This window comes from Aulonocara sp. 'chitande type north' Nkhata Bay, linkage group LG13 (genome assembly GCF_057382095.1).
Source record: "Aulonocara sp. 'chitande type north' Nkhata Bay isolate Kocher_YH1m ecotype deep benthic linkage group LG13, A_spYH_male_GT1.1, whole genome shotgun sequence".
Taxonomy (NCBI): domain Eukaryota; kingdom Metazoa; phylum Chordata; class Actinopteri; order Cichliformes; family Cichlidae; genus Aulonocara; species Aulonocara sp. 'chitande type north' Nkhata Bay.
In genome coordinates this window covers 14139285-14163519 of record NC_141356.1, presented here as the reverse complement: position 1 = coordinate 14163519, position 24235 = coordinate 14139285, and the positions used below count along the sequence as shown (strand labels likewise).

Genomic DNA, 24235 nt, shown 5'->3' with positions numbered 1-24235 from the left:
TATATGTATACTGACAACAAGAAGCGGACTGGAGAGAACACTTATTGATGTTTCAATGTGCAAAGACGCTTCATCGTGACACCGAATCCATTTCAGGATTGTAAATTTGCTGATTATTGCATACGTTTTGGATTACGCCGAAATTAGGTTGATTCAGGATTTGATATTTTGGGTGATTGGAAAGCTAGAATAGTGTTTAAAGAGTGCATGGGTTGTGTATGCATGCTTTCCCTTGACTGCCAGACTGCACCGCCGCAGCACTACAATATCCTAAATGGCTTGGCGGACCAATGCGCCGCGGAGACAGACTGAAAACTGCTGCATCAATAAATCTAGCAGGCGAGGGTAGAAAGCAGAGCTGGTGAGTGCTCTGGTGTTTGTGTGGTCTGCCATGTACAACATGCAGCATGATGAGACAAGACAACCCCGGCTGGGACAGATTTCTTTCCCTTATTCTTAAAGTATAATAGCATACCTCAGATTATTTGAGGTCATCTAAGTGAGTGTGTTTGATAATTTGCCACCAGTTATATATTTTAATAATCAGGTATAGATTCTCTGCCCAGTCTTTTCAATTACTTCACTCAAAACATCAGTATGTTAACTCATTTCATTAGAGCTGCGGCAATTGTTTTTGATTTTCAGAACAAATAACCATCTAGAGAAATGATTTGCAACATGCGTTTTTATGATTGGTGGTAAACATGGTTTATATAATGATATTTCCTCCTCATTATTTCTCCTCCATGCTCTTGTAGCTGTTGCCTTTACCTTTTCTTCCCTCACTATATGCATGAAGCTTACAGCTATGTGTGGAGGAAGAGGGTGTCACATTAGTTATTGGTGTTATCTTCCATATTTCTTTTGACATTTACACTAATGTTTGCATCTAGTGTCAGTACTTAAACAGTCTCGGTCCTTCAAACAGTTAAAACTAGAAAGTAACTCTAGCACATGGGTCCTGATCATCTTGAGTCATACCTACTGCATGTGACATTTTGACCCTGATTTAGACTTTGACCCTCACCACTGACGGCCTTTTGCCAACCTCTCCATGACCTTTAAGTAATCCTGAACCCGAGCTCTGCTCCTGACATGAACATGACTTTGTCTGAGGGCAAAACACCTGCCCCCTCACACTACCAGAGACTCTCCACATGTTTTCTGTCAACTTTAATCAGTGTTTTCCTGCTGTCAGCGTGCAGAACATTTTGTACTCATATACAGTCCTCCCCATGTGACCTTGGAAACTTAACCTAGAGAGACACAGATTTTTGCCAATATTTCCCAACTGCATTTTGTCTTCAAACGTGTTTCTGTTGAATTGTGTTGTTTTTGATGGACCTGCAGAGCTAAATAAATTTTATAATACTTTTGAAGGCCAGGATCATTTTTTACAACACAAACTTTGATATTTTCTGATAAACAGTGAAGAGGTTTGTGTTCCTATTTCAAACAACAGCACCAGGGTTACAAAATGAAGCAAATGCTGAACTCTTGAAAACAGTCCCTTAACTGTCTGTGAGGGTGGCTGCTTCAAAACACTGACAGTATAAAAGGTGGATGTAGCCACTTTGGCATCATCTACTGTGTTACAAAGTCCCCTTTAAAGGCTTGGAGATGTGTGTTTTAAACATTGCCATTGTGACGTTGTGAAACTCGATGTCACAAGTGGTGTTTTGTCAATCACAAGTTGCTAGCCAATGAGCATTCCCTGTAAAATTCTTCTTTCTGATTCTTAATTTTAAAATGTACAAAATGCTCAACAATGGCATGAAAAAGGAAGAAAGGACGTTTGCTTGAGTCATGTTTGAGTTCCCGTCACTTTTAAAACCTGTAAACTGCATCCATCTGTTTATAGTGTATATGCTCCAAAAGGAAGTTAAAGCACCACATATGCTCCCATTTTCAGATGGGGATCTTTACAGCACAAACAAAAGACATGTTTTTGTATCAAGAACTCAGTAAATATTCACTACACATTGTCTGGGCTTTGGCTACTCAGACAGTCAGGTGTCTGTAGCTGCCATCCCTCATCTAATGAGAGTATCTCAGCTGGAGCTCTCTAGTGTTTATGCCTTTGTGAACACAAATATTTCTATATCATAAATAAAAACAAAAGTAAACAAGTGAAAATAAGGCTTAAAATGGTCCCAGACAAGACTCTGACTCTAGCTTCGCTGGTGCTTAAATATGGAACTGTTTGCTTATGCTGTCAGGTAGTACAGTAGGACCAAATGACTTGTGTTAATTTAGTTGGAGGGAAGTCTAAACAGGAGAAATCACAGCTACAGTAGCTGGTTAGCATTGAGTGAACTTTGAAAATAAGAGTGAGGGGTTTATCCACTAGTAAGTCATTGGCATTATTGTCTCAGATGGAATAAAAAGTCAAAAGAAAATAAATAAATCACCAAATTTCCATGTGCAACCTGCCCAAGCTAAGACTCTGTGGGAAACCCCGATCATCACTCAGCTACATCAAGTCAACCACTATTAATAGAAACAGCTATTAAATATGTGGTGGGTCACTCTGATTATCATGTTAATAACGTGGCACATTTGGAACAAAACTCAGCTGCAGTTAAGCGGACTAAATAAACGCTGAATTGGAATCGGGCATACGTCCTAAGTACACCTGCTCATTTGGCATTTGTGCTTGTTTTTCCGTGTAACGTTTCCTTTCAGTGCACACGGATATTTCATTATTCTGTTGGAAACTCCACAGAGGGCTGAAAGCAGAAAAGGTTCACTTGTGTGTGTTTACTTGTGCATCACTAAGCCACCGTGCTGCTGTCGCTTTCACCTTTGATTTGCCCTGACGCCGCATCTCTCTTTCTCTCTTACTCTCTGTAAATGTGTCTCCGTCACAGCGGTGGGTGTTTTGGTTGAGTCACTCCAAAATGGTGTGCCAAGCAGAGGGCCATTTGTTTGTTGTTTTGATTATGAACAAGCAATTTCCCCCCGGGGGTGGATGGCGAGCACCCTCGGGTTGCAGCAGGTGCGTGGATGCATATTTGTCTGTGTGAGAGAGTGCATTCATAAATGCAGAGAATCAGAGAGACGTTGGGACTCTTTTTTTTTTTTTTTGTCTTTTGTGTCTGTATATTTGTACAGCTCTGTGCTCATGAAGATATTGTCACTTTGTCTCGGATTAGAGTGTCTTTTATATTTTTTTCACTTTATTTACTTCGCAATAATTTTGCATCCAACATTTACATAATCAGGTCAGGACACACACCAATACAAGATCTTCACTGACACATTAATATAGATTCAAATTCCAAATAACAATAATTTTAAACTTCACTTTAAAAAGTTGCATGCATTAGTTGTACATTTTAGATAATTCCAGCAATCTTTGATTAATGATTATTTGTGCACACTTGTGTAAAAGAATATGTAATCAGCCATAACTTGAACTCTAAATCAGATAAAGCTACATAGCAACAAGTACCTAGTTTATCAAGAGCATGAGATTGTTAGCTTAGAAAATTTAGCTTAGAGTGTTAGCTCGGACATGGAAATGGAGACTTTCCATTTTCAACACTAACACTCACTGTGCGTTGTCATAGCACTACATAGTCCTGTTACACAGTCATAGTCATACTGATTACGATTTCTGTCAGAGCATATCTACACAACCTCAAAACAACACAACTGTGGGAGGGACCATGTTGAGGGAGTCGCTCAGTAACAGGTTCATTATTCACCTGTTTGAATTTCAATGAAGTAGAGTTTCAATAAAATGACCAAATTTGTATAAGAACAAAATAAACTGTTTATAAACTCCAGCAATGTGAAAATCTCAATGAATCAATTGGTATTGATTTAAAAATTTTCAAGCAGTATGTACTTCCACAATAAATGATATTCATGCTGTAAAGTATTTGGTTTTGGTTACAGTTTTAATGTAAATTTATATATAACCTTTTAAAAATCAAACCATTGTCTGTGTCAGCACTTTTAATGTGCAGTCTATTGAACAGTCCATAATTTCTTCTTTCTTGTCGTGTTGTTTGATTCTTTGATCATTTTGATTTGGCTTTAATTTGCCTTCTCTACTGGGCTCCTTTCATTGAAAGCCTATTTGCATGTTTTACTATTCCCAAGTTCAGACCTTCCCAAAGTGTGGGGCCTGCCCCCTAGGGGGGCGCAGAGCCATTGCAGGGAGGGCGCGGTGTGGAAAGGGGGGGAAAAACAAAACACTTGGACACTGCTAGCACGGGGCGCCCACACAAATGCAAAGCAGGAGATGAAGCATCGCTGAATATGTTACCAAACCAACTTCATTCTAAGCCAAAGACTAGAAAATATGGTGAAGCATGTCTGCCCTTTGGCTTCACCTGCACAAGTGCCGAAGTTGGTCTCCCCTGCAGGATTAGTTTTCCCTGCATCGGGAGCAGCGCTGGGGCCCGTTCTTCGTACCTCGCTAAGTAAGTTAGCTGGATTTGATTGTTGACGATTTTGCGTGATCTTGGATCGTTCGGTTCCCCGAAGCTCATCCGGGACTTGCTGTCATAGCAACAGATCCGTAAGCGTAAACCTGCTCGGGAGCAGGCTTACTTTATGTAAACAGGATTAGATCGCGGCCACGCAGGTATGTCCGCTTCATGTATACGAAAGCAACAGCGATATTTTACCACTGTTTTTCCATAAATAAATATTATCAATGTAACTAAAGATAATGCAGTACTTGATCCTTTTATTGATTTCACACAGATACATACAGGTCATTTCCTAAAAAAGGGAAATGTACTATTAATCATTCTATTTCATGTATTTGATTATTTCAGATGTAATTCATATTTTAGAGTAGTAATAGTAAATTACTTCGTGTAATCAAGATGAGAGACCACGGCTATAAAAGCGAAGGTGGATTTGGGAAGCCTGTCGCAGCCATGTCCTGTCCGTATACGCAAACCACCCATTGCGGAAGGTGCAAGATTGATAAGGACAGTGATAGGTTTGTAGCTTGAACCTATTCGCTGGAACGTTGAAGACAATATAATTACACAGCAAGCAAGACACGAAGTAGGCAATGTTCTTCATGTTTCTCGTGCACGGGAGAGAACCGGACAGACGCCGTTCCTTCGCTTGACCCCAGTTGCTCTCGTCCGTTCTCCCGTAACACTGCTCTTTTATTGAGGTTACATGAATATGCATAGGTTCATTAACATATGACGTCTACATACAAACAAAGAGTACCTTGCCTGTGTGTGTGTGTGTGTGTGTGTGTGTGTGTGCCAAAAGGCACTTAGACTAAGACAGATATAGCTACGTTAATCCTACCATAAAACAATAAGAGAAGGTACGACCTCTCCCATGCTCCCAGAGTGCTCTCTATGCACACAAGGTTTGCAGACTATCAAGGATCAAACCTCTACCAATCTAAAACTAATTATAAAACTCTAAGCATATATAAGTAGATATTTCTAAGCATAAATGACAATCAACAATACAAAACCTAACAGAGTTTTCAGAATTCCGCGTATATTGCGGGACAGACAGGATCCTTTAGCTCAGCGCGACAGTGTGCTCATAGAGAGATATCGATATTCCCGTGAGGGTATTATTCACTTAACCAACTTGTTGACGAGGGGGTGCAGGACCACCACCTGTCTTTTTTTGCTCTGCCCTTTTCTTGGTTGCTGTTATGAACAAACAAACAGATTATTTCAGGGTCTCTTTTCAAGAGACGAAAAGCAATATAAGTGATAAATATTACCATTCTGTAGAATATTCTTATATTTCACTTTTACTTGTTCCCATGTTCTAGTGGGTCCTGTTGTGGCTCTAATGTGAAAGAGGATATAATGTAATATAATGTAATATAATATTGGATAATATAGTGTAATATAATAAATCTACCCTACCGCCTACTGGTGTTGGCCAGAGGGGCCGATGGCGCGATATGGCAGCCTGGCTTCTGTCAGTCTGCCCCAGGGCAGCTGTGGCTACAACTGTAGCTGCCTCCACCAGTGTATGAATGTGAGAGTGACTGAATAGTGGCATTGTAAAGCACTTTGGGTGCCTTGAAAAGCGCTATATAGATCCAATCCATTATTATTATTATTATTATTATTATTAAATTACTTACGAGTTTAATTTGTCAGCAACTTTCTGCCAGCCCTCTCTCCTTGCTTTTGCAGCCTTTGCAGTGTTCCCTTGCGTTTTAATTAAACTTTGAAACTCCTGAAATCCCTCAATCAAGAGTTCTTGCTCTGCTGCCGAAAAATACCGAGCGCGCTCCTTCGACATTTTCACCGACCAATCAAAGGGTTGCCGATCAATGTTTCTACTATCGATGCATAGCCCCTGTTAAGCCACCCAGTGATCTCACATTACTTCATCCAGCTATACTAATCGTCAACAACAGGTGTGTTCGAAGAACCGGAATAGCGAGCTCAGAGTTAGCGCGATGATTTGATCTTGGATGTGTCATTTGATCTTGGATGTAGTAAGCGAGGTACGAAGAACGGGCCCCTGGGCTCTTCAAATCACGGACAAACAGAATCCCACATTCTTGATTTTTAGTTCACAAACACTTCTCATAATGACTAACCACTCCTGACATTTTGGAGATGTTAGCTCTTTATACAGTAAAGTTACAGCGGGATACAAATAATATCAGGCTGATCCTGCCACGATTTGTCCCCTGGTTCAAATCCTGGACAAACAGTATCCCACAGTTTTTTTATGTTTTTAAACCCATTTTGCACAGAGGCATTTTTTTGAAAAATGTATTGATAGTTTTTTTTAAAACTCCAAAAAAGGAGTTTTAAAAAAATCTCCATTTTCAGTGATTCAAAACGCCGTTAACGTGTGGACGAAACAGCTGCGTTTTCAAAAATACCCTTATAAGTGTGGACGTAGCATAAAAGAGTTAGTAGTTTATTTTATTACTACCTGTAATTTATTGCAGATTACTTGTATTTCCTTAATTGTTTAGCACTTTTCTTGTAAAACAAAGGGGGACCTAGCAAAAAAAGTTTGGGAACCACTGCCCAAGTTTAATACCATGTGTGGTCTTTTTTGTCTTGTTTTGTTTTGTTTTATTCTGTGAATAATCTGCCATAATTAAACCCATGAAATCCCAGCAGTAAAAACATCTTTCTATAGTAAAAAATATATATAATATATATGAGCTAAAATGTTTCGTCTTAATTTTATTTACCTTTGCTGAGTTTTACAAGATCGGCGATCACAGCTCAGCACTTGTCATTTGCTGTGTGTGTGTGTGTTGTGTAGCTGAGTCACCATTTGTTTTAAGTGATGAGGCTCTCCAGTCTCGTGTGGCCCCTATCTTGTTCCCATTACGGTTGTTTTAAGCAGCTTAAGTGTCTGTCCCCTTTTTGTGGGAGCTTTGCATCCAGGACTTTATGGTCCCTTGAAGAGTAAAAAAAAAAAAAGAAAAACACGTCCTCTGCCCATAAACTAACCCTCTTGCAAGTCTTTCAACTTCTTGCGTGTAAGAGTTACAACATTCAGTATATATGCATGTTTAAAAAAATCATTATTGATTGCTGCTTCAGCAAATTTGCTAAGTGTGTAATGTTTATAAGATTGTTTATAAGATTGGGGAAACCTGCAGTCAGCTGAGACTGAAGAAGTCACTTGGATGAGTGACGAAGCGTTTCTCCCACTGAAAACGCTACGTCCAGAAGAACAAAATCAACTTTTGGAGACTGTGTATTTTTTTTATTCAAGATTATTAGCAACAATCCTTCCCCTTTTTACAAATGTAATAATATAACTTTTTTTTTAAATATATGAAAGTAGTATTCATGTTTTGAATAGAGGAGATGAAGCAGGAAAGTCCTCCACAAGAGATGTTTCTGTGCATATGCTGCTGGTGACAAACTTTTTAGAAGAAACAACGTTAAAAATCTGAGCTCATATCACCAAATGCAGCCTACAAGTAGAGACAGCTACTTCAAAGCCATCCTATCTATAATTGGGGTCGCACTTGAATTTGTCCCAAAAGACGATATTCCTGCGCTGCAAAAAGATCCAGAGCAACAGAATATATGTTTTGAAAATACTATTTTTATAGGTGCCCCTTTTTTTTTGATCAACAATTAGATTAATGACTAATTTAATTGCATGATTTCTGTTCGTAACTAACTCGGAACTGCACCCAGAATGACAACACCGCTAATTAAAATTAATCCAAACTCGCTCACAAAACCATAAAATCTGTTTGCATTTGTGTTTTTTCAAAAACATACATGACCATTTTTTTCCACTTTGCTGCAGAAATGTTCTGCTTGAATTGAAAATACAAAAAAATAGGACAAAAGTGCTTTCAGTATTAAAGGACCAGTCACTCACAACTTTATTTTGTGAGGCGAGAACGGCACAAAACAGCCTCGTCTAAAAGGAAAGCTCTCTCCATTTTGGCCTCCGCTGTGTCCGGCCTTGCAGAGCATTTGTTTGATAAAAGTGAGTGCAGAGTGAACACAGTGCCACATCATGAAATAACGGTGGTTAAATCCAAGAGTAAATTTTGTAAGAAGGCAGAGTAGGGCAGGTTCATGCTTCTTGTACCAGCTAACATATTCTTCAGAGCAGCTATTGTAAGTAGTTGGAATGAATCTCTAACCTACGTTGTGGGTAGAGAAGCAAAATTGAAAATATTTGGAAATATAACCACAGCTTAAAAGAAGAAAACTATGATTAAAATGAGTGAAAGTACTTTTAAAATCATATTTGGCTTCAGATAAAGGCCCAAGGCAATTTATGACATTGTGTTTATCACAGTAAATCTCCTTGTGCTGAAATAGGCTTACTATATTCATTCCTTTGTGGCAGTTGGCTGGGAGCGACTCCAAAGCTTTTAAAGTCACAGAGTCCTCTTGAGATGACGCAGCTCCATTTACCAAGTCTCTTCTCTGGATTCAACACTTTTTAATAAGCCTCTTTCATCCTCTCTTAAGCTTCAGTTCTCCTTTTAAGAAGGGCACTTCACCTTCCTTGTGCTCCACTTTGCTTTGGCTTCTAGTCTCAGAGACTGGGTGGGGGGTGTATTTGATTCTTATGTTTTTTTTTTTCTCCATCCACATCATATCTGGTGGTCTATATGTAATAGAGTCTTGCTCATTTAAGTGGTTTTGAACAAATAATACAGAGGGCGGTACTGTGAAGCAGGTTCAACAAATCCAGATTTTCTTGGTTATCCAGAAACCTAATCAGGGTTAACCCAGACTTCCTGCTTCAGGCTCTGTGTTTGATTACATGTGCATTTGCAAGGGAAAAAAACAAACAAAAACAAAAATATACATAAAAAAAACTAAAAGCATCTGACTGAACTTGGATCTTGACTTGGTAATTACACCCAAAAGCTAATCGCGTTTTTGCTTTTCTTTGGTACTTTTGGGTCAATATCTTGTTGCACCACTCAGGCTGTCCTTAACATTAGGTCTTGGACTCCTGCTCTGATATTGTTTCTTAAAATTATGAATTTATTGTTGTCTTACTGATTTTCCAACATGGTCCCAAATCATAATGCTACCTCCACCATGCTTCAGTTTGGCTCAGTTCCTGGCATTGGTGTGCCATGCCTTTTTCTCCAAATGAGTGTTGTTTAAACAGAACATTGTGGTGTTGTGGAACATCCAGGTGGTGCTTCACAAACTTGACATCTGTTTTAATTAATGGATTAATTTTTTAAGCAGTCATTTCTTCTGTTTCCTTCCGTGTCCTGGGTAGAATTCTTTTTCAGTATGATTTTTACCAAGTTATAGAAATGTCTGCAGGTGCAGGTTTTGTTGTTACTTTATTTCATCTTCACCTTTTCAAGGATTGTATATTGTGTACATCATGCCTTCTCCTAAAGATTGAAGCTGTCCTTTATTTACTTCAATTATAGACAATATATAGTTTTTAGAAATGCTTTTTGGGTCTTTTCCAGCTTCATACATCTTTAAATTGCTTCTTGTAAGGTCCTGTGAAGGTTTTTGTGATCGAGACATGGTTCACACCAATCAGTTTTTAATGAGCGGAGCTGTAACCGGGATTTGTGTGTCTTTATTTATAGGCAGGGCACATCTACAGCCCACTCTACTAGTCTCCTAATTGGAACAACTGACACCAAGTTGCTTTTTGAAAAGTATCGTTTGAATCCATACTGTTTCACGGGTACTTGGGAACCATTGTTTATCTGTTTAAAGTCTGAGAGGGCTTTTCCTCTAATTTATTAGAGAAGAATCTTGTTGCTGTTTCTTGTTTTATTGTTGTCCTAAACTCCTGATTCAGGATAAAAGCTCCGTGAAGCTGCTATGGTTTAAGGCCACGTCCTTGGCCAGGGTTTATAGAAGAATGAAATATTCAGCATCCTCTGTCAGTGCGCCCCAGGGTGGCTGTGGCTACATTGTAGCTTGCCAGTGTGTGAATGTGTGTGTGTGAATGGGTGGATGACAGGTTGTGTAAAGCGCTTTGGGGTCCTTAGGGACTAGAAAAGCGCTATACAAATACAGGCCATTTACCATTACCATCCAGCATAGCTCTGTGACCTGCTGCAGCGCTACAGAAGAATTCATAAAGACCAGCTGTAAACTCGACCTGCTCTCGCCTTCTTGTTCATGTAGCCCCCCCTCGCCCATTGTACTCTTGAATGTTCTTTTTAGGCTCTATTTTCTTCCCACTAACTGTCTGTGTTGTTGAACCCTCCCTCCTTAATCTGTTGCACTATGAATCAGTCATTGTTCTGTGGAGCTCTTTGGATGATTCATTGACCATATTTGGCAAAGCTTGTCAGTAAGCTGCATTTGATAGCAGCTGGTTTGCTTTCTCGCTCTCTCTGGTCAAAATACAGGATTCATCAAGTCATTGCAATATCAGTAAACACCTTATTGTTTTTCATTTTAAAGTCTTCCAAATGAATGTCCTATAGAGCCACTCACCCACTGACACAAAAGAGATTTTTCACTCCCTCACGGTGATGCAAAGAGCCTTGAAAGCCTTGGCATTAAAATAACAATTATATTTGCTCTTATCACATTTTTTACGGTTCCTTTTCCACTGAGCCTGCACTGGGAGTTTAATAACTGTAGCTTTTGTTCTGTTCTGCCAGGCAATAATTTACTTATCTGTGGCCTAAGCTGCTTCAGGTACACATCATCCATCTTGGCACTTTAATGGCTTTAAAAGTATGCACATCATTTCCTGATGATAACAGAATAAAACCTGTAACTCTGACGTTTTTCTTCTATTACTTCTACTTACGAACTTAAAACATACATTAATTCTCTGTTTATGTTTGATTTTTTTTTTTTTTTTAGTTTTTAGGGACTTTTTGTGGACCTAAAGGTCACAGATGTCAGCAACAGCCAATTACCGCCCATCAACAGATGATGCATGCATTTTAAAAAGATGTTAAAAGTCTTTTTGGTCACAGTGAATCCGCCTAAATGTCAAATGAAGTCCAGATAAAAAGTGAAACACAGACCCTGATAAACAATTTATTGTGTCACAATGCTTTTTGGAAAATACGTCCACAATGACAGCGGCTGTTGTCTGAAAAGTGAAATGTCAGGGTGTTTGTCTCTTGCCATTGTCAAAAATATGACGAATATGTTTCCTTCTTTGCTTTCCACTCAGGGACCTTGATTAGAGTCAGCCCAGACAATCCAAGACAGAAATTTTAATCTGAGTGACCTAGAAGAGTACAGATCGAACCTTTGAGTCACATTTGAAAGAGGTAGTATTTACCATAAAGCAATGTGCTTTTAAAAGTCTGTCTACTTCAATATCAGTCTTGAAAGATAGCAAAACACTGTCAGTGTCTGTTGCTTGCCTAATGTTTTGTCTGAGCTCTTCTACAAGTCTTGTGAATTTTATATTTATTATAATTGAAGAAGTTCATCCTCTGGTCAGTTTTTGATAGATTAATCTGTCATTACTAATCCGTCACAACCATTGTAGCAGAATTTACATTTGCCATAATTACCACAACTTGCTATCATTCTGTCTGTGAAAGTTTATTGGTCCACGGGCACCTTCTCTGAGTGATACTCAAATAATTTTTATTTATATCCGTAAAAATGATAATATGTGCTATGTGTAGTGTGATGTACTTGAGCTACCTGTCGCAAACCACTCTGACTGACCTGGACGTTTTACTTTCTTATCCAGAAGCATTCTTTTTCTCTATAATGGATAATGCTGAACTGATTCCACTTTACAGGCTGTAGCTGGCCAGTCTGTCTGACCAGTTAACATCCTGTCTTATCTAGGTAATCGTTAAATGCAAAAACACAAAAGATAAACAAGGTTGTTCCAAAGTTTTCCACCCCAGCCAAACCCGAACAGTTGTTTGAGCTGACGTGGTACTCTAAAGCGTGATCGAGAACAGCTACGCTATTGTCCCAGCTATGGATCTGAGTGCAGCAGTTGCTTTTCAACGTTGTCTTTTCAAGTGATGTGTTTTTGTATGGATTTCCAGTGTGTTCTCATCCCAGGGCATCTAATAGTGCAGATTTGTTCTCTGTTTAGCTCTTCGGCTTATGAGGGAGGCACAGTTTGTGCCCTGTTTGTGGCTTTGTGTCTGATTTAGGCAAGGCAAGGCAAATTTATTTGTATAGCACAATTCAACAACAAGGTGATTCAAAGTGCTTTACAGAGACATTAGAAACAAAAACAAATAAAAAGCATGATTTAAAATTGATTAAAACAAGCAAACAAACAAACTAACTAAACACACACATTTCACACCTGTTCGCGCGATCTGAACCCTTATCGTAAGGGGAGCTACCAGTCCTTCTGTGGACGAGCTACTTTCTATTTTAAATTCTCTGAATTTAAAATACTCTCTAGACCCAGTCTAGACCCAGTTGGGGAGCTACCCAGAGCTCTAATCCCACACCTGTTCGCGCGATCTGAACCCTTATCGTAAGGGGAGCTACCAGTCCTTCTGTGGACGAGCTACTTTCTATTTTAAATTCCCTGAATTTAAAATACTCTCTAGACCCAGTCTAGACCCAGTTTACTGTTAAGGTTGCCAAAACAGCTTTTTTTATATAATGGAAGTGAAGCCAAAAGGACACCTTGAGCAGTTTCCTTTGGACTTGGATTGAGCTGGGCCTCTATTTGCATACAGATCCGCCACATTTGTTCAGTTTGTTCAGAAATCTAACCTGGTGACCCACTGTTTCTCGTGCATGTGCATGAAATTCTTTAGGATGTGGAGACATTGAAGACTTTTGAAGAAACTGGCTCTCTCATCAGCGTTATAGTTTGAGGTTTTATTTTTGGTAATTATGCATGCCTGCTTGTATGCGTGAGTCTGTGAGGCTCTGGGAAATAGAGAGCACGCAGCTGATTAGAGAGAATTATCGGGGGAATTGGCCTCACACACACACACACACACACACACACACACACACACACACTTTAAGACAAAAACTTCATGCAAACTCAAGCTGCGTTGAATGCAGATGCTATTATTCTTTGTCTCACTTATTCTTTTCTTTGTACCGGTCTCTTTTTCTGTGTTGTTGCAGATGTGACTCAGAGAACCGTTACCTTGGTAACCCCCTTCGAGGAACCTGTTATTGTAAGTATCCCGCCACCGATACACCTGAGTCTCCCTCGCCTGCGCACATCCATTCTTACCTTGGTTAATATGTCAGTCTGTGTGCATGTTTCGTTTCATTTTGTGTCTCCAAAAAGAAAGGAAAGCGTCCAGGAAGCGGACACAAACCCTGTTAGTTTTCATTATTTTACGTGACCACAGAGTAATAATCTTAAGTAATTACTTAATTTAATAAAGTAAAAGAAACTTGCTTTATTTGAACTTTGTTGAAACTTACTGCAATGGACATACACTTCAGTTGGGCAAATGTGGAAATTAGTGATTAGCTTTATCAATCACACATACTGTAGCTATGCCAAAGGGTGACTTTCAGTACAGCTTAGAAGTGTGATTAAGTACATTTCATAGCATTTTGGTGAAAAATTGATTGTAACTTGAATACAAATTTGCATTGTTGTTTACCAGTTGTATCTAGAATGTTAACTGATTTAATCTCTATGAGCAAACAGAGCTGTAGTAACTACAGAGGGATGCAGTTGATGAACCACAGCCACAGGCTGGGTTTACATCACGATCTGCCCTGAGAATCTTCTTGTTTGCAGTGACTGATAGACTGATAATACTTTATTCATCCCGAGCGAAATTGGGTTAAGGCTGCCAGCCGTGCCAGCGCCATCTTACCATGCATACATTACACAAACATCACATGGGGAAGACAGGTCAGAGAGGTATAACAATGGAAAATGCACAACATGAGGAAAGATGAGGAGAAAAAAGATTGGTAGATGTCGTTCAATGTCCTCCATCGAGAGTGTCGGCAGACACACAACGCAACCGACCAATGCGTGTCCGGCAGCAAACGTCTCCGCAGGACAATCGGGCTCTCCCAAGCCCAGGAAGGTGTCAATTCCGTTACGGGACCAGTTGATCAAATCCATAATTCTTTAGGTTTTCGAGAACAAGACTGAGAAACTCTTTGAGGCTTAGAGAATAAGCGAGACTATGCAAAAGACATGAGAAACCAAGCAGGAAAGATAAGGGAGAGGGAGAAGGAGAAAAATGCGAAGAGCCAAGAGAGCAAAAAATAAATAAATAAATAAATAAAAAATGATGGAAATGATGATGGACAGGTTGACAGAAAGGCCTGGAAGGGCTCTCGTGGACTATGATTCAGATGATGTTGTGAGCTGTAGTGAGAGCTGGGAGCATGTGAAAGTGAGCCTGGAACGATGGAGGTATGAACTGGAGAGAATAGAAGCAAGAGAGAATACATGTGGAAATGAGAGGAGGACAGGTCTAACAGGCTGCGAGGACTAGTAAAAGTAGATGAATTTAAATATGTGGTTCCAACTATTCAAAGAGAGTGCAGACAGGGTGGAATGGGTGGAGACAAGTATCAGGGGTGATTTGTGACAGAAGCACAGCAGCAAGAGTGAAGGGCAAGGTTTATAGGATGATAGTGAGACCTGCTATAAACAGGTTGCCTCTAAACTCCACTATGACCTCTAAACGGAGCAGAGCAGTCAAAAGAAGATGAATCTCTTCAAGAAAACATGACCCTATTTAGGTAAAATGCAAATGAAGCTTTGGTTATGTCCCTTAAAATTGAATTTTCAAATCAAATTTCTGGCCCTGACAGAGAATCACACTTCCTTCCTTCCTAGCATGTCATGTAGCAGGTTTACCACAACTATACATTCATTTGAGAGTCTAGTGGGGTGATTGATTTTCAAAGAGTAGTTAAATATTTTCCAGCGAATATCTGTCTATCCAGTACTTTTGGCTCAAAATGGACATTCTTAGTTGGTAGTAAACCTTTTGGTAGATGTTAGTATTGAAATAACTGCATCACTGTGTTGTTTTGTCCTCTCGTGGGCAAAAACATGGTATGAACCTGAAGGTTTTCTCATAAAATAAGAGTCAGATCCAATTTTAACACCAATATGTGCCTCACTTTTGATTGTGAGAGAGGGTCCAGTTATTGTTATTTATTTGCTTGACCACAAAAGCATCATATCTACTGCATGTCTGGGGCAAATGTAGAAATATTCCATAACCATCTCTCAGTAGTTGGACTCATATATTGAAGTTTTGAAAAAGAAACCGCGAACACCATCTTTGTGTAACAGTTGGTTGCAAATATTTTCCTACTTTTGAAATGGATAAAGAAACAAAGTTTTGTTCCGCTCCACAACTTTGTTTTCCTGCTTCCAGATGCTAGCAAGGATCACATTGACTTATCTCATTTGCAACAAATTGCTGGTTTTCCTTTCAAAGGGCAAACGAAGGAGGAATGCTGCAGACGGCACACAACCATTCTCACTCAGTCTGCATCTTCTCTGTCTCTCTCGCAGCCACTTGTGCATAAATACATACACACGTTCAGTCTATGAATTGCCATCATCGCTTCTTATATTATAACACACTACAATCAAGTTCAAGTCCTGTCAATGTCAATAACCCTCTAGTTTGAGTGAGGCTATCATTGTTTCAATGAGGGAGGCTTGAAAGGATACAGCAATCAGAAGAGTCATGCCATCAATTGCACTGGTAACATCAGAAATGCCTTTGATCGCAAAACAAGGTCTGTTGAAGAAAGGATAGCGGCATACTCTCACCTTTGCTGCTGGAAAACTTTTATCGTGATATGCTTTGACTGAGCGGTTTGCACCATTGTGCCCTTCAAGGAAAGGCAACAGTCAGTTAAAGAAACAAACCAGCTAAGATTTTGGAAATTAATTATTTATTGTTAAACAGTTTGATCACACTGCAGTTATTTTTGCCTGGAAAGAGGGCAGTTTGCTTTGAAGGTACATTCAGTAGCTTTTTTGAGGATTTTAAATAGGAAAAAATAAGTTATCGTCTTGTACATATACTCTATACTGGCAAAATTATTCACTTATCAATTAAAACTATTAAAATCAGGTGTTTTGATCACTTCCATAGCCACAGGTGTAAAGAGTTAAGCACCCAGGCATGCAGACCGCTTCTACAAACATGATTGAATTACATGCTCTGTGAATTCCAGCGTGGTATTCACTACTAAATATAACACAATCAGCTGTTAGCAGTATTATAACAAAGTGGAAGCGATTGAGAACAAAAGCACATCAGCCACAAAGTGGTAGGTCACTTAAAATCACAGAGCGGGGTCGGCGGATGCTGAGGTGCATAGTGTGCAGAGGGCACCAACTTTCTGCAGAGTTAATCAGTACAGACTGCAAACTTCATGTGGCCTTCAGATTAGCTCAACATCACTGTGAAGAGAGCTTCATGGAATTGCTTCCAGTGGCTGAGCAGCTGCATCCAAGCTTTACATCACCAAGCACAATGCAAAGCATCAGATGCAGTGCTGTAACGCATGCTGCCACTGGAGACGAGCAGTGGAGACGTGTTCTCGGGAGTTAGAATCATTTGGCGATTGATGAGCCTTTTGATTGATGAGCCAATTGAGGTTCTGTACTTGTCAGGAGAACAGGACTTGTCTAACTACACTGTGCCAAATGTAAAGTTAGATAGAGAGTGTTGTGTGAGTTTGTTTCTTCAAGAGTTAGGCTCAGCTTCTTAGTTCCAGTGAAATGGACACTTAATGGTTGAGCATACCAAGACCTCTGGGACAATTTTAGGCAGATGAGCAAACACTTTTGGCTATGTAGTATAAATTGAGTAGTGTGTGATAACATCTTCCAACAAAATGATGCATTCTCATGAACTTCAGAATTAATCTGTGATTCAAATTCCTTCCACTAAATTGCTTTTTATTTATGTGGCTAGAGACTGGTCAGATACTTAGCACCTTCAAACTCAAGATATGAAGGATCATACCTATGTTTATTATTTAAGAAGGGGTCCCCTTTATCCAAGGAAGTAATGATGTGAAAGAAAGAGATAATGAGACCAGGTTAAAAAAAAAAAATCTTCCTCCTCAGTTCAATCCTCATCTCCTGAACTGAAGTAGAGCTCTACAGGGAGTGCAGAATTATTAGGCAAGTTGTATTTTTGAGGAATAATTTTATTATTGAACAACAACCATGTTCTCAATGAACCCAAAAAATGCATTAATATCAAAGCTGAATGTTTTTGGAAGTAGTTTTTAGTTTGTTTTTAGTTTTAGCTATTTTAGGGGGATATCTGTGTGTGCAGGTGACTATTACTGTGCATAATTATTAGGCAACTTAACAAAAAACAAATATATACCCATTTCAATTATTTATTTTCACCAGTGAAACCAATATAACATCTCCACATTCACAAATATACATTTCTGACATTCAAAAACAAAACAAAAACAAATCAGCGACCAGAATCAGAAAGGGGTTTATTGCCAAATGTTGAGCAGGTTTACAACATTAGGAAATTGCTGCGGTGCTTCAGTGCAAGCGTAGTGTCATAAATAGCACTTAAATAGACATGAAAAAATAAAAGTAGGAATAAGAATCAAAAGTGCTACGTAGAAAGATATGTGCATGAGATATACATGAGATATATACATGAGAATAAGAATTAAGAGTGCTACGTTGAAAGATATATACATGAGTGCAGGTGGTGATCAGTGCCAAACATGGAATGATGCAGTGACACAGCGTAGGGTCATGTGTTAGGGGTGGGAACAGTCATATGGTTATTGTTCATGTGTCCAACAGCAGAGGGGAAGAAACTGTTCTTATGGCGAGAGGTTCTGGTGCGAATGAACCGGAGCCTCCTGCCTGAGGGGAGCAGGTCAAACAGACTGTGTCCAGGGTGAGAAGGGTCAGCTGAGATCCGAGCTGCACGCCGCAATGTCCTGGAGGTGTACAGGTCCTGCAAAGATGGGAGTCTGCAGCCAATCACCTTCTCAGCAGAGCGCACAACACGCTGCAGTCTCTGTTTGTCCCTGATAGTGGCTCCAGCATACCACACGGTGATGGAGGAGGTGAGGATGGACTCGATGATTGCAGTGTAGAATTGCATCATCGTCCTTATTGGCAGGTTGAATTTCTTCAGCTGCCTCAGGAAGTACATCCTCTGCTGGGCTTTCTTGATGACGGAGGTGATGGTGGGCTCCCACTTCAGGTCCTGGGTGATGGTGGTACCCAGGAAGCGGAATGAGTCCACAGAGGTGATGGGGGTGTCAGTCAGGATGATGGGGGGGAGTGGGGCTGTGTGCTTCCTGAAGTCCACAATAATCTCCACTGTCTTCTGGGCATTCAGCACCAGGTTGTTGTGGCTGCACCAGGACACCAGACGTTCAACCTCCCTCCTGTAGGCAGACTCATCCCCGTCCGAGATGAGCCCAATAACGGTGGTGTCATCTGCAAACTTGATTAGCTTGACAGACTGGTGGGTGGAGGTGCAGCAGTTGGTATACAGGGAGAAGAGCAGAGGAGAAAGAACACAGCCCTGAGGGGAGCCGGTGCTGATGGTCCGGGAGTCCGAGACATTCTTTCCAAGCCTCACATGCTGCTTCCTGTTCGTCAGGAAGTCAGTGATCCACCGGCAGATGGGATCAGGCACATTCATCTGGGAAAGCTTGCCTCGGAGATGGTCTGGAAGGATGGTGTTGAAGGCAGAGCTGAAGTCCACAAACAGGATCCTGGCGTAGGTTCCTGGGGAGTCCAGATATATCCACCAATATAGCCACCTTTCTTTGCAAGGACACTCAAAAGCCTGCCATCCATGGATTCTGTCAGTGTTTTGATCTGTTCACCATCAACATTGCGTGCAGCAGCAACCACAGCCTCCCAGACACTGTTCAGAGAGGTGTACTGTTTTCCCTCCTTGTAAATCTCACATTTGATGATGGACCACAGGTTCTCAATGGGGTTCAGATCAGGTGAACAAGGAGGCCATGTCATTAGTTTTACTTCTTTTATACCCTTTCTTGCCAGCCACGCTGTGGAGTACTTGGACGGGTGTGATGGAGCATTGTCCTGCATGAAAATCATGTTTTTCTTGAAGGATGCAGACTTCTTCCTGTACCACTGCTTGAAGAAGGTGTCTTCCAGAAACTGGCAGTAGGACTGGGAGTTGAGCTTGACTCCATCCTCAACCCGAAAAGGCCCCACAAGCTCATCTTTGATGATAACCAGCCCAAACCAGTACTCCACCTCCACCTTGCTGGCGTCTGAGTCGGACTGGAGCTCTCTGCCCTTTACCAATCCAGCCACGGGCCCATCCATCTGGCCCATCAAGACTCACTCTCATTTCATCAGTCCATAAAACCTTAGAAAAATCAGTCTTGAGACATTTCTTGGCCCAGTCTTGACGTTTCAGCTTGTGTGTCTTGTTCAGTGGTGGTCGTCTTTCAGCCTTTCTTACCTTGGCCATGTCTCTGAGTATTGCACGCCTTGTGCTTTTGGGCACTCCAGTGATGTTGCAGCTCTGAAATATGGCCAAACTGGTGGCAAGTGGCATCTTTGCAGATGCACGCTTGACTTTTCTCAGTTCATGGGCAGTTATTTTGCGCCTTGGTTTTTCCACACGCTTCTTGCGACCCTGTTGACTATTTTGAATGAAAAGCTTGATTGTTTGATGATCACACTTCAGAAGCTTTGCAATTTTGAGACTGCTGCATCCCTCTGCAAGATATCTCACTATTTTTGACTTTTCTGAGCCTGTCAAGTCCTTCTTTTGACCCGTTTTGCCAAAGGAAAGGAAGTTGCCTAATAATTATGCACACCTGATATAGGGTGTTGATGTCATTAGACCACACCCCTTCTCATTACAGAGATGCACATCACCTAATAATAATAATAATAATAATAATAATGGATACTTTATTGATCCCCATGGGGAAATTACTTGTTTTTCTCTGCATTTGACCCATTCACTCAGTGAAGCAGTGGGCAGCCCACTAAGCAGGCGCCCGGGGAGCAGTGTGTAGGGACGGTACCTTGCTCAGGGGTACCTCAGGGTAGCCGTTAAGTGGATTCGAACCGCCGACCTTCCGATCATGGGGCGACCACTTTACCTACTGAGCTATCCCTGCCCTAATATGCTTAATTGGTAGTAGGCTTTCGAGCCTATAAAGCTTGGAGTAAGACAAACATGCATGAAGAGGATGATGTGGACAAAATACTCATGGGTAATGTGCGATCGTTGGCAATTAAAATTGACGAGCTCTCAGCACTGGTACGGAGTCAGAGGGAATACCGAGAGTGTAGCCTGATGTGTTTCACCGAATCATGGATGCACCAGGACATTCCCGATGAGAATGCTTCCGTGGAAGGCTTCCACACTGTTCGGGCGGACAGGGACAGCATCGCTAGCGGTAAGCGGAAAGGAGGTGGGCTTGCTGTTTTAGTTAACAACTGGTGGTGTAACCCTGCCAACATAACAATCAAAGAAAGGAGTTGTTGCCCGGACACTGAACTGTGTGCTGTTGGACTCAGGCCGTATTATTTACCCAGGGAATTCTCTCACGTCATCTTGGTGGCTGTTTATGTACCCCCCTCTGCTAACCCCACAGCTGCATGTGACACTATCCACTCTGCCATAGCTCGGCTACAGACTCAGCACCCGAGTGCCTTTATTGTGATCTCGGGTGACTTCAACCATGTATCACTGGACAATACACTACCAACATTCAAACAATATGTGGACTGTCCCACCAGGGGAGAGAAAACTTTAGACTTACTGTATGCTAACGTCAAGGATGCATACAGCTCCTCCTCCCTCCCCCCACTTGGTAGGTCAGATCATAACCTGATTCACCTCACCCCCCGCTATGTGCCAATTGTGAGGAGGGAAACTGTGACCACCAGGACTGTTAGGAGGTGGTCAGAGGAGGCAATAGCGGAACTACAGGGCTGTTTCGAGGTGACCGACTGGGAAACACTCTGTGAGCCTCACGCCGAGGACATCAATGGGCTTACTGAGTGTATCACAGGCTACATAACTTTCTGCACCGACTCCATTGTTCCAGCTCAGACTGTTCATTGTTACCCAAATAACAAGCCGTGGGTGACTAAGGACATCAAAGCCCTCCTCAACAACAAGAAGAGGGCTTTCAGAGGGGGCAACAAAGAGGAGGTGAGGAAGATCCAGGTGTTACTAAAGGACAAGATCAGAGAGGCTAAGGACAATTACAGGAGGAAGCTGGAGTGGAAACTCCAGCAGAACAGCATGAGAGAGGTGTGGAGGGGCATGAAGACCATCACTGGATTCAGGCCAACCAACAGCAGGGGAACTGAGGGAGGTGAGAATAGAGCCAATGAGTTGAATCTGTTTTTCAATAGATTCGACACCACAGTGTCTGCTCCTACCCCCACAACCTCACCTGTAGTCAGCCTGGAATCCAGAGCCACACCACTGTGCCAGCCTCTCTCTTCACATGTTGCCTCCTGTGAGATTCCTGACACCCCTCCCCCACCCATCACCTTCACTCAATACCAGGTTGAGATGCAAATGAGGAGACTTCACTCAGGCAAGTCTGCTGGACCAGACGGAGTGAGTCCCCTTGTCCTCAAGACCTGTGCCCCCCAGCTGTGTGGAGTCTTTCATAAACTGTTTATGCTGAGTCTGAGTCTGCAGAGGGTCCCGGTGATGTGGAAGACATCATGCCTCGTCCCTGTACCAAAGACGCCTTGTCCCAGTGGCCCCCAGGATTACAGGCCCGTGGCACTGACCTCCCACATCATGAAGACCCTGGAAAGGCTCAGCCTGGACCAGCTGCGACCCATAGTAAGACCACACCTGGATCCCCTTCAGTTCGCTTATCAGCCTCGTCTCGGAACTGAGGACGCCATCATCTACCTGCTCAATCGTGTCTACACCCATCTGGACCAGCCGGCGAGCACTGTGAGAGTCATGTTTTTTGACTTTTCCAGTGCTTTCAACACCATCAGGCCGACCCTCCTGGGTGATAAGTTAGCAGCGATGCAGGTGGATGCTTCTCTGGTGTCCTGGATTGTTGATTACCTGACAGGAAGACCACAATATGTACGTCTCCCACAGTGTGTGTCTGACAAGGTGATCAGCAACACAGGGGCACCACAGGGGACTGTCCTCTCCCCCTTCCTCTTCACCCTCTACACCACAGACTTCAGCCACTGCACAGAGACATGCCATCTTCAGAAGTTTTCTGATGACTCTGCGGTGGTTGGATGCATCAGCAGGGATGATGAGACAGAGTACCGGGCTGTGGTCGACTCCTTTGTCACGTGGTGTGAGCAGAATCATCTGCAGCTCAACGTGGCAAAGACCAAGGAACTGATCGTGGACTTCAGGAAGACCAGGAAACACTTGACCCCTGTTTCAATCCAGGGGGTCAGTGTTGACATTGTGGAGGACTATAAATACCTTGGAGTACACATTGACAATAAACTGGACTGGGCTAAAAACACCACAGCACTTTACAGGAAGGGCCAGAGTCATCTCTATTTTTTGAGGCGACTGAGGTCCTTCAACATCTGCCAGAAAATGCTGAGGATTTTCTATGAGTCTGTTGTGGCCAGTGCGATCCTCTATGCTGTTGCATGCTGGGGGAGCAGGCTGAGGGTCGCAGATGCCAACAGACTTAATAAACTGATCCGTAAGGCCAGCAATGTTGTGGGGATGGAGCTGGACTCCCTCAAGGTGGTGTCGGAGAGGCGGATGCTGTCCAAGATAAAGACAATGTTGGATAACACCTCCCACCCACTCCATGACATGCTGGTCAGTCACAGGAGCACGTTCAGTGAGAGACTGAGATTACCGAAAAGCACCACTGAACGACACAGGAAATCATTCCTGCCTGTGGCCATCTCCCTGTACAACGCATCCACTTAACACACTGTTTGCTGCTACAACTACACATGTTTCTTTTCCAACTATTTATTTATGAGTGACTTATGTATGTATGTATGTATATATATGTATATATTGTACTATTCTTAGTTAGTGTATTGTCTGTCTTGTCTTAATGTTGGTTTAAAATGGAGCACTGTAACAAAAAATAATTTCCCCCAGGGATCAATAAAGTATTCTGATTCTGATTCTGATTCTGATAAAACATTTTTGCACTGGGTTGTAAACATGCTTATTCCTCTGCAGAGTTAGGGTTATTCTAACGTGGGAGTCCAGGGAGCTGACTAGCTTTTGGAGTCTGCCTCAAATGGCCATTTAAGGAACAGCAGTTTTTTTGGTTTATTTTTTTGATTTATCCACGTTGTCTTAATTGTTTCCCCAGACACTGCCAATTGATTTGTCCCAGTCTTGCAGCTGTCTCTGACCAGCAAGCAAATGCTATTTAGTTCCTTCATGTCAAAATCAAATCAAACGCTCTACAGTGAACACTACTACAAATAAGAAGTAAATATGTGAAAATATGTGTTCAAAAGGATAATATTACCCCTGTGATTGCTTTTGAAACAACTGCTATTTTATTTGACTCTTAATAGATTGTCTATTTTTATCCAGTCTACTGGCTTTAAGACTAAAGATTCAAGGCACTAGATGGCACCAATCCAATGCCCTTACTCAGTAGTGTGAAGAGCTTTGGATAATGCTTATATATATATATATATATTTATATATATATATATATATATATATATATATATATATATATATATATATATATATATATGAGGCTGTACGCTAAGCGGAAGGAAGGGGGCCGGGGACTGGTGAGTGTCAGCACCACAGTCCAGGATGAGACAACGAACATCCAAGAATACATTGGGAAGATGGCCCCAACTGACCGAGTGCTCAGTGAATACCTCAGGCAGCAGAAACCCAAGAAAG

General features: G+C 41.5%; 1 protein-coding gene across 2 annotated transcripts in view; it reads left to right on the top strand.

Moving 5' to 3' along the window:
- atrnl1a (attractin-like 1a) overlaps nt 1-24235 on the top strand; it is a 329857-nt gene that overhangs the window by 120025 nt on the left and 185597 nt on the right. For both annotated transcript variants that reach the window (XM_086258788.1, XM_086258787.1), the window contains one exon: nt 13500-13552. In XM_086258788.1, coding sequence (XP_086114914.1) covers nt 13500-13552 — 53 coding nt within the window. The remainder of the gene's footprint in view (nt 1-13499; nt 13553-24235) is intronic.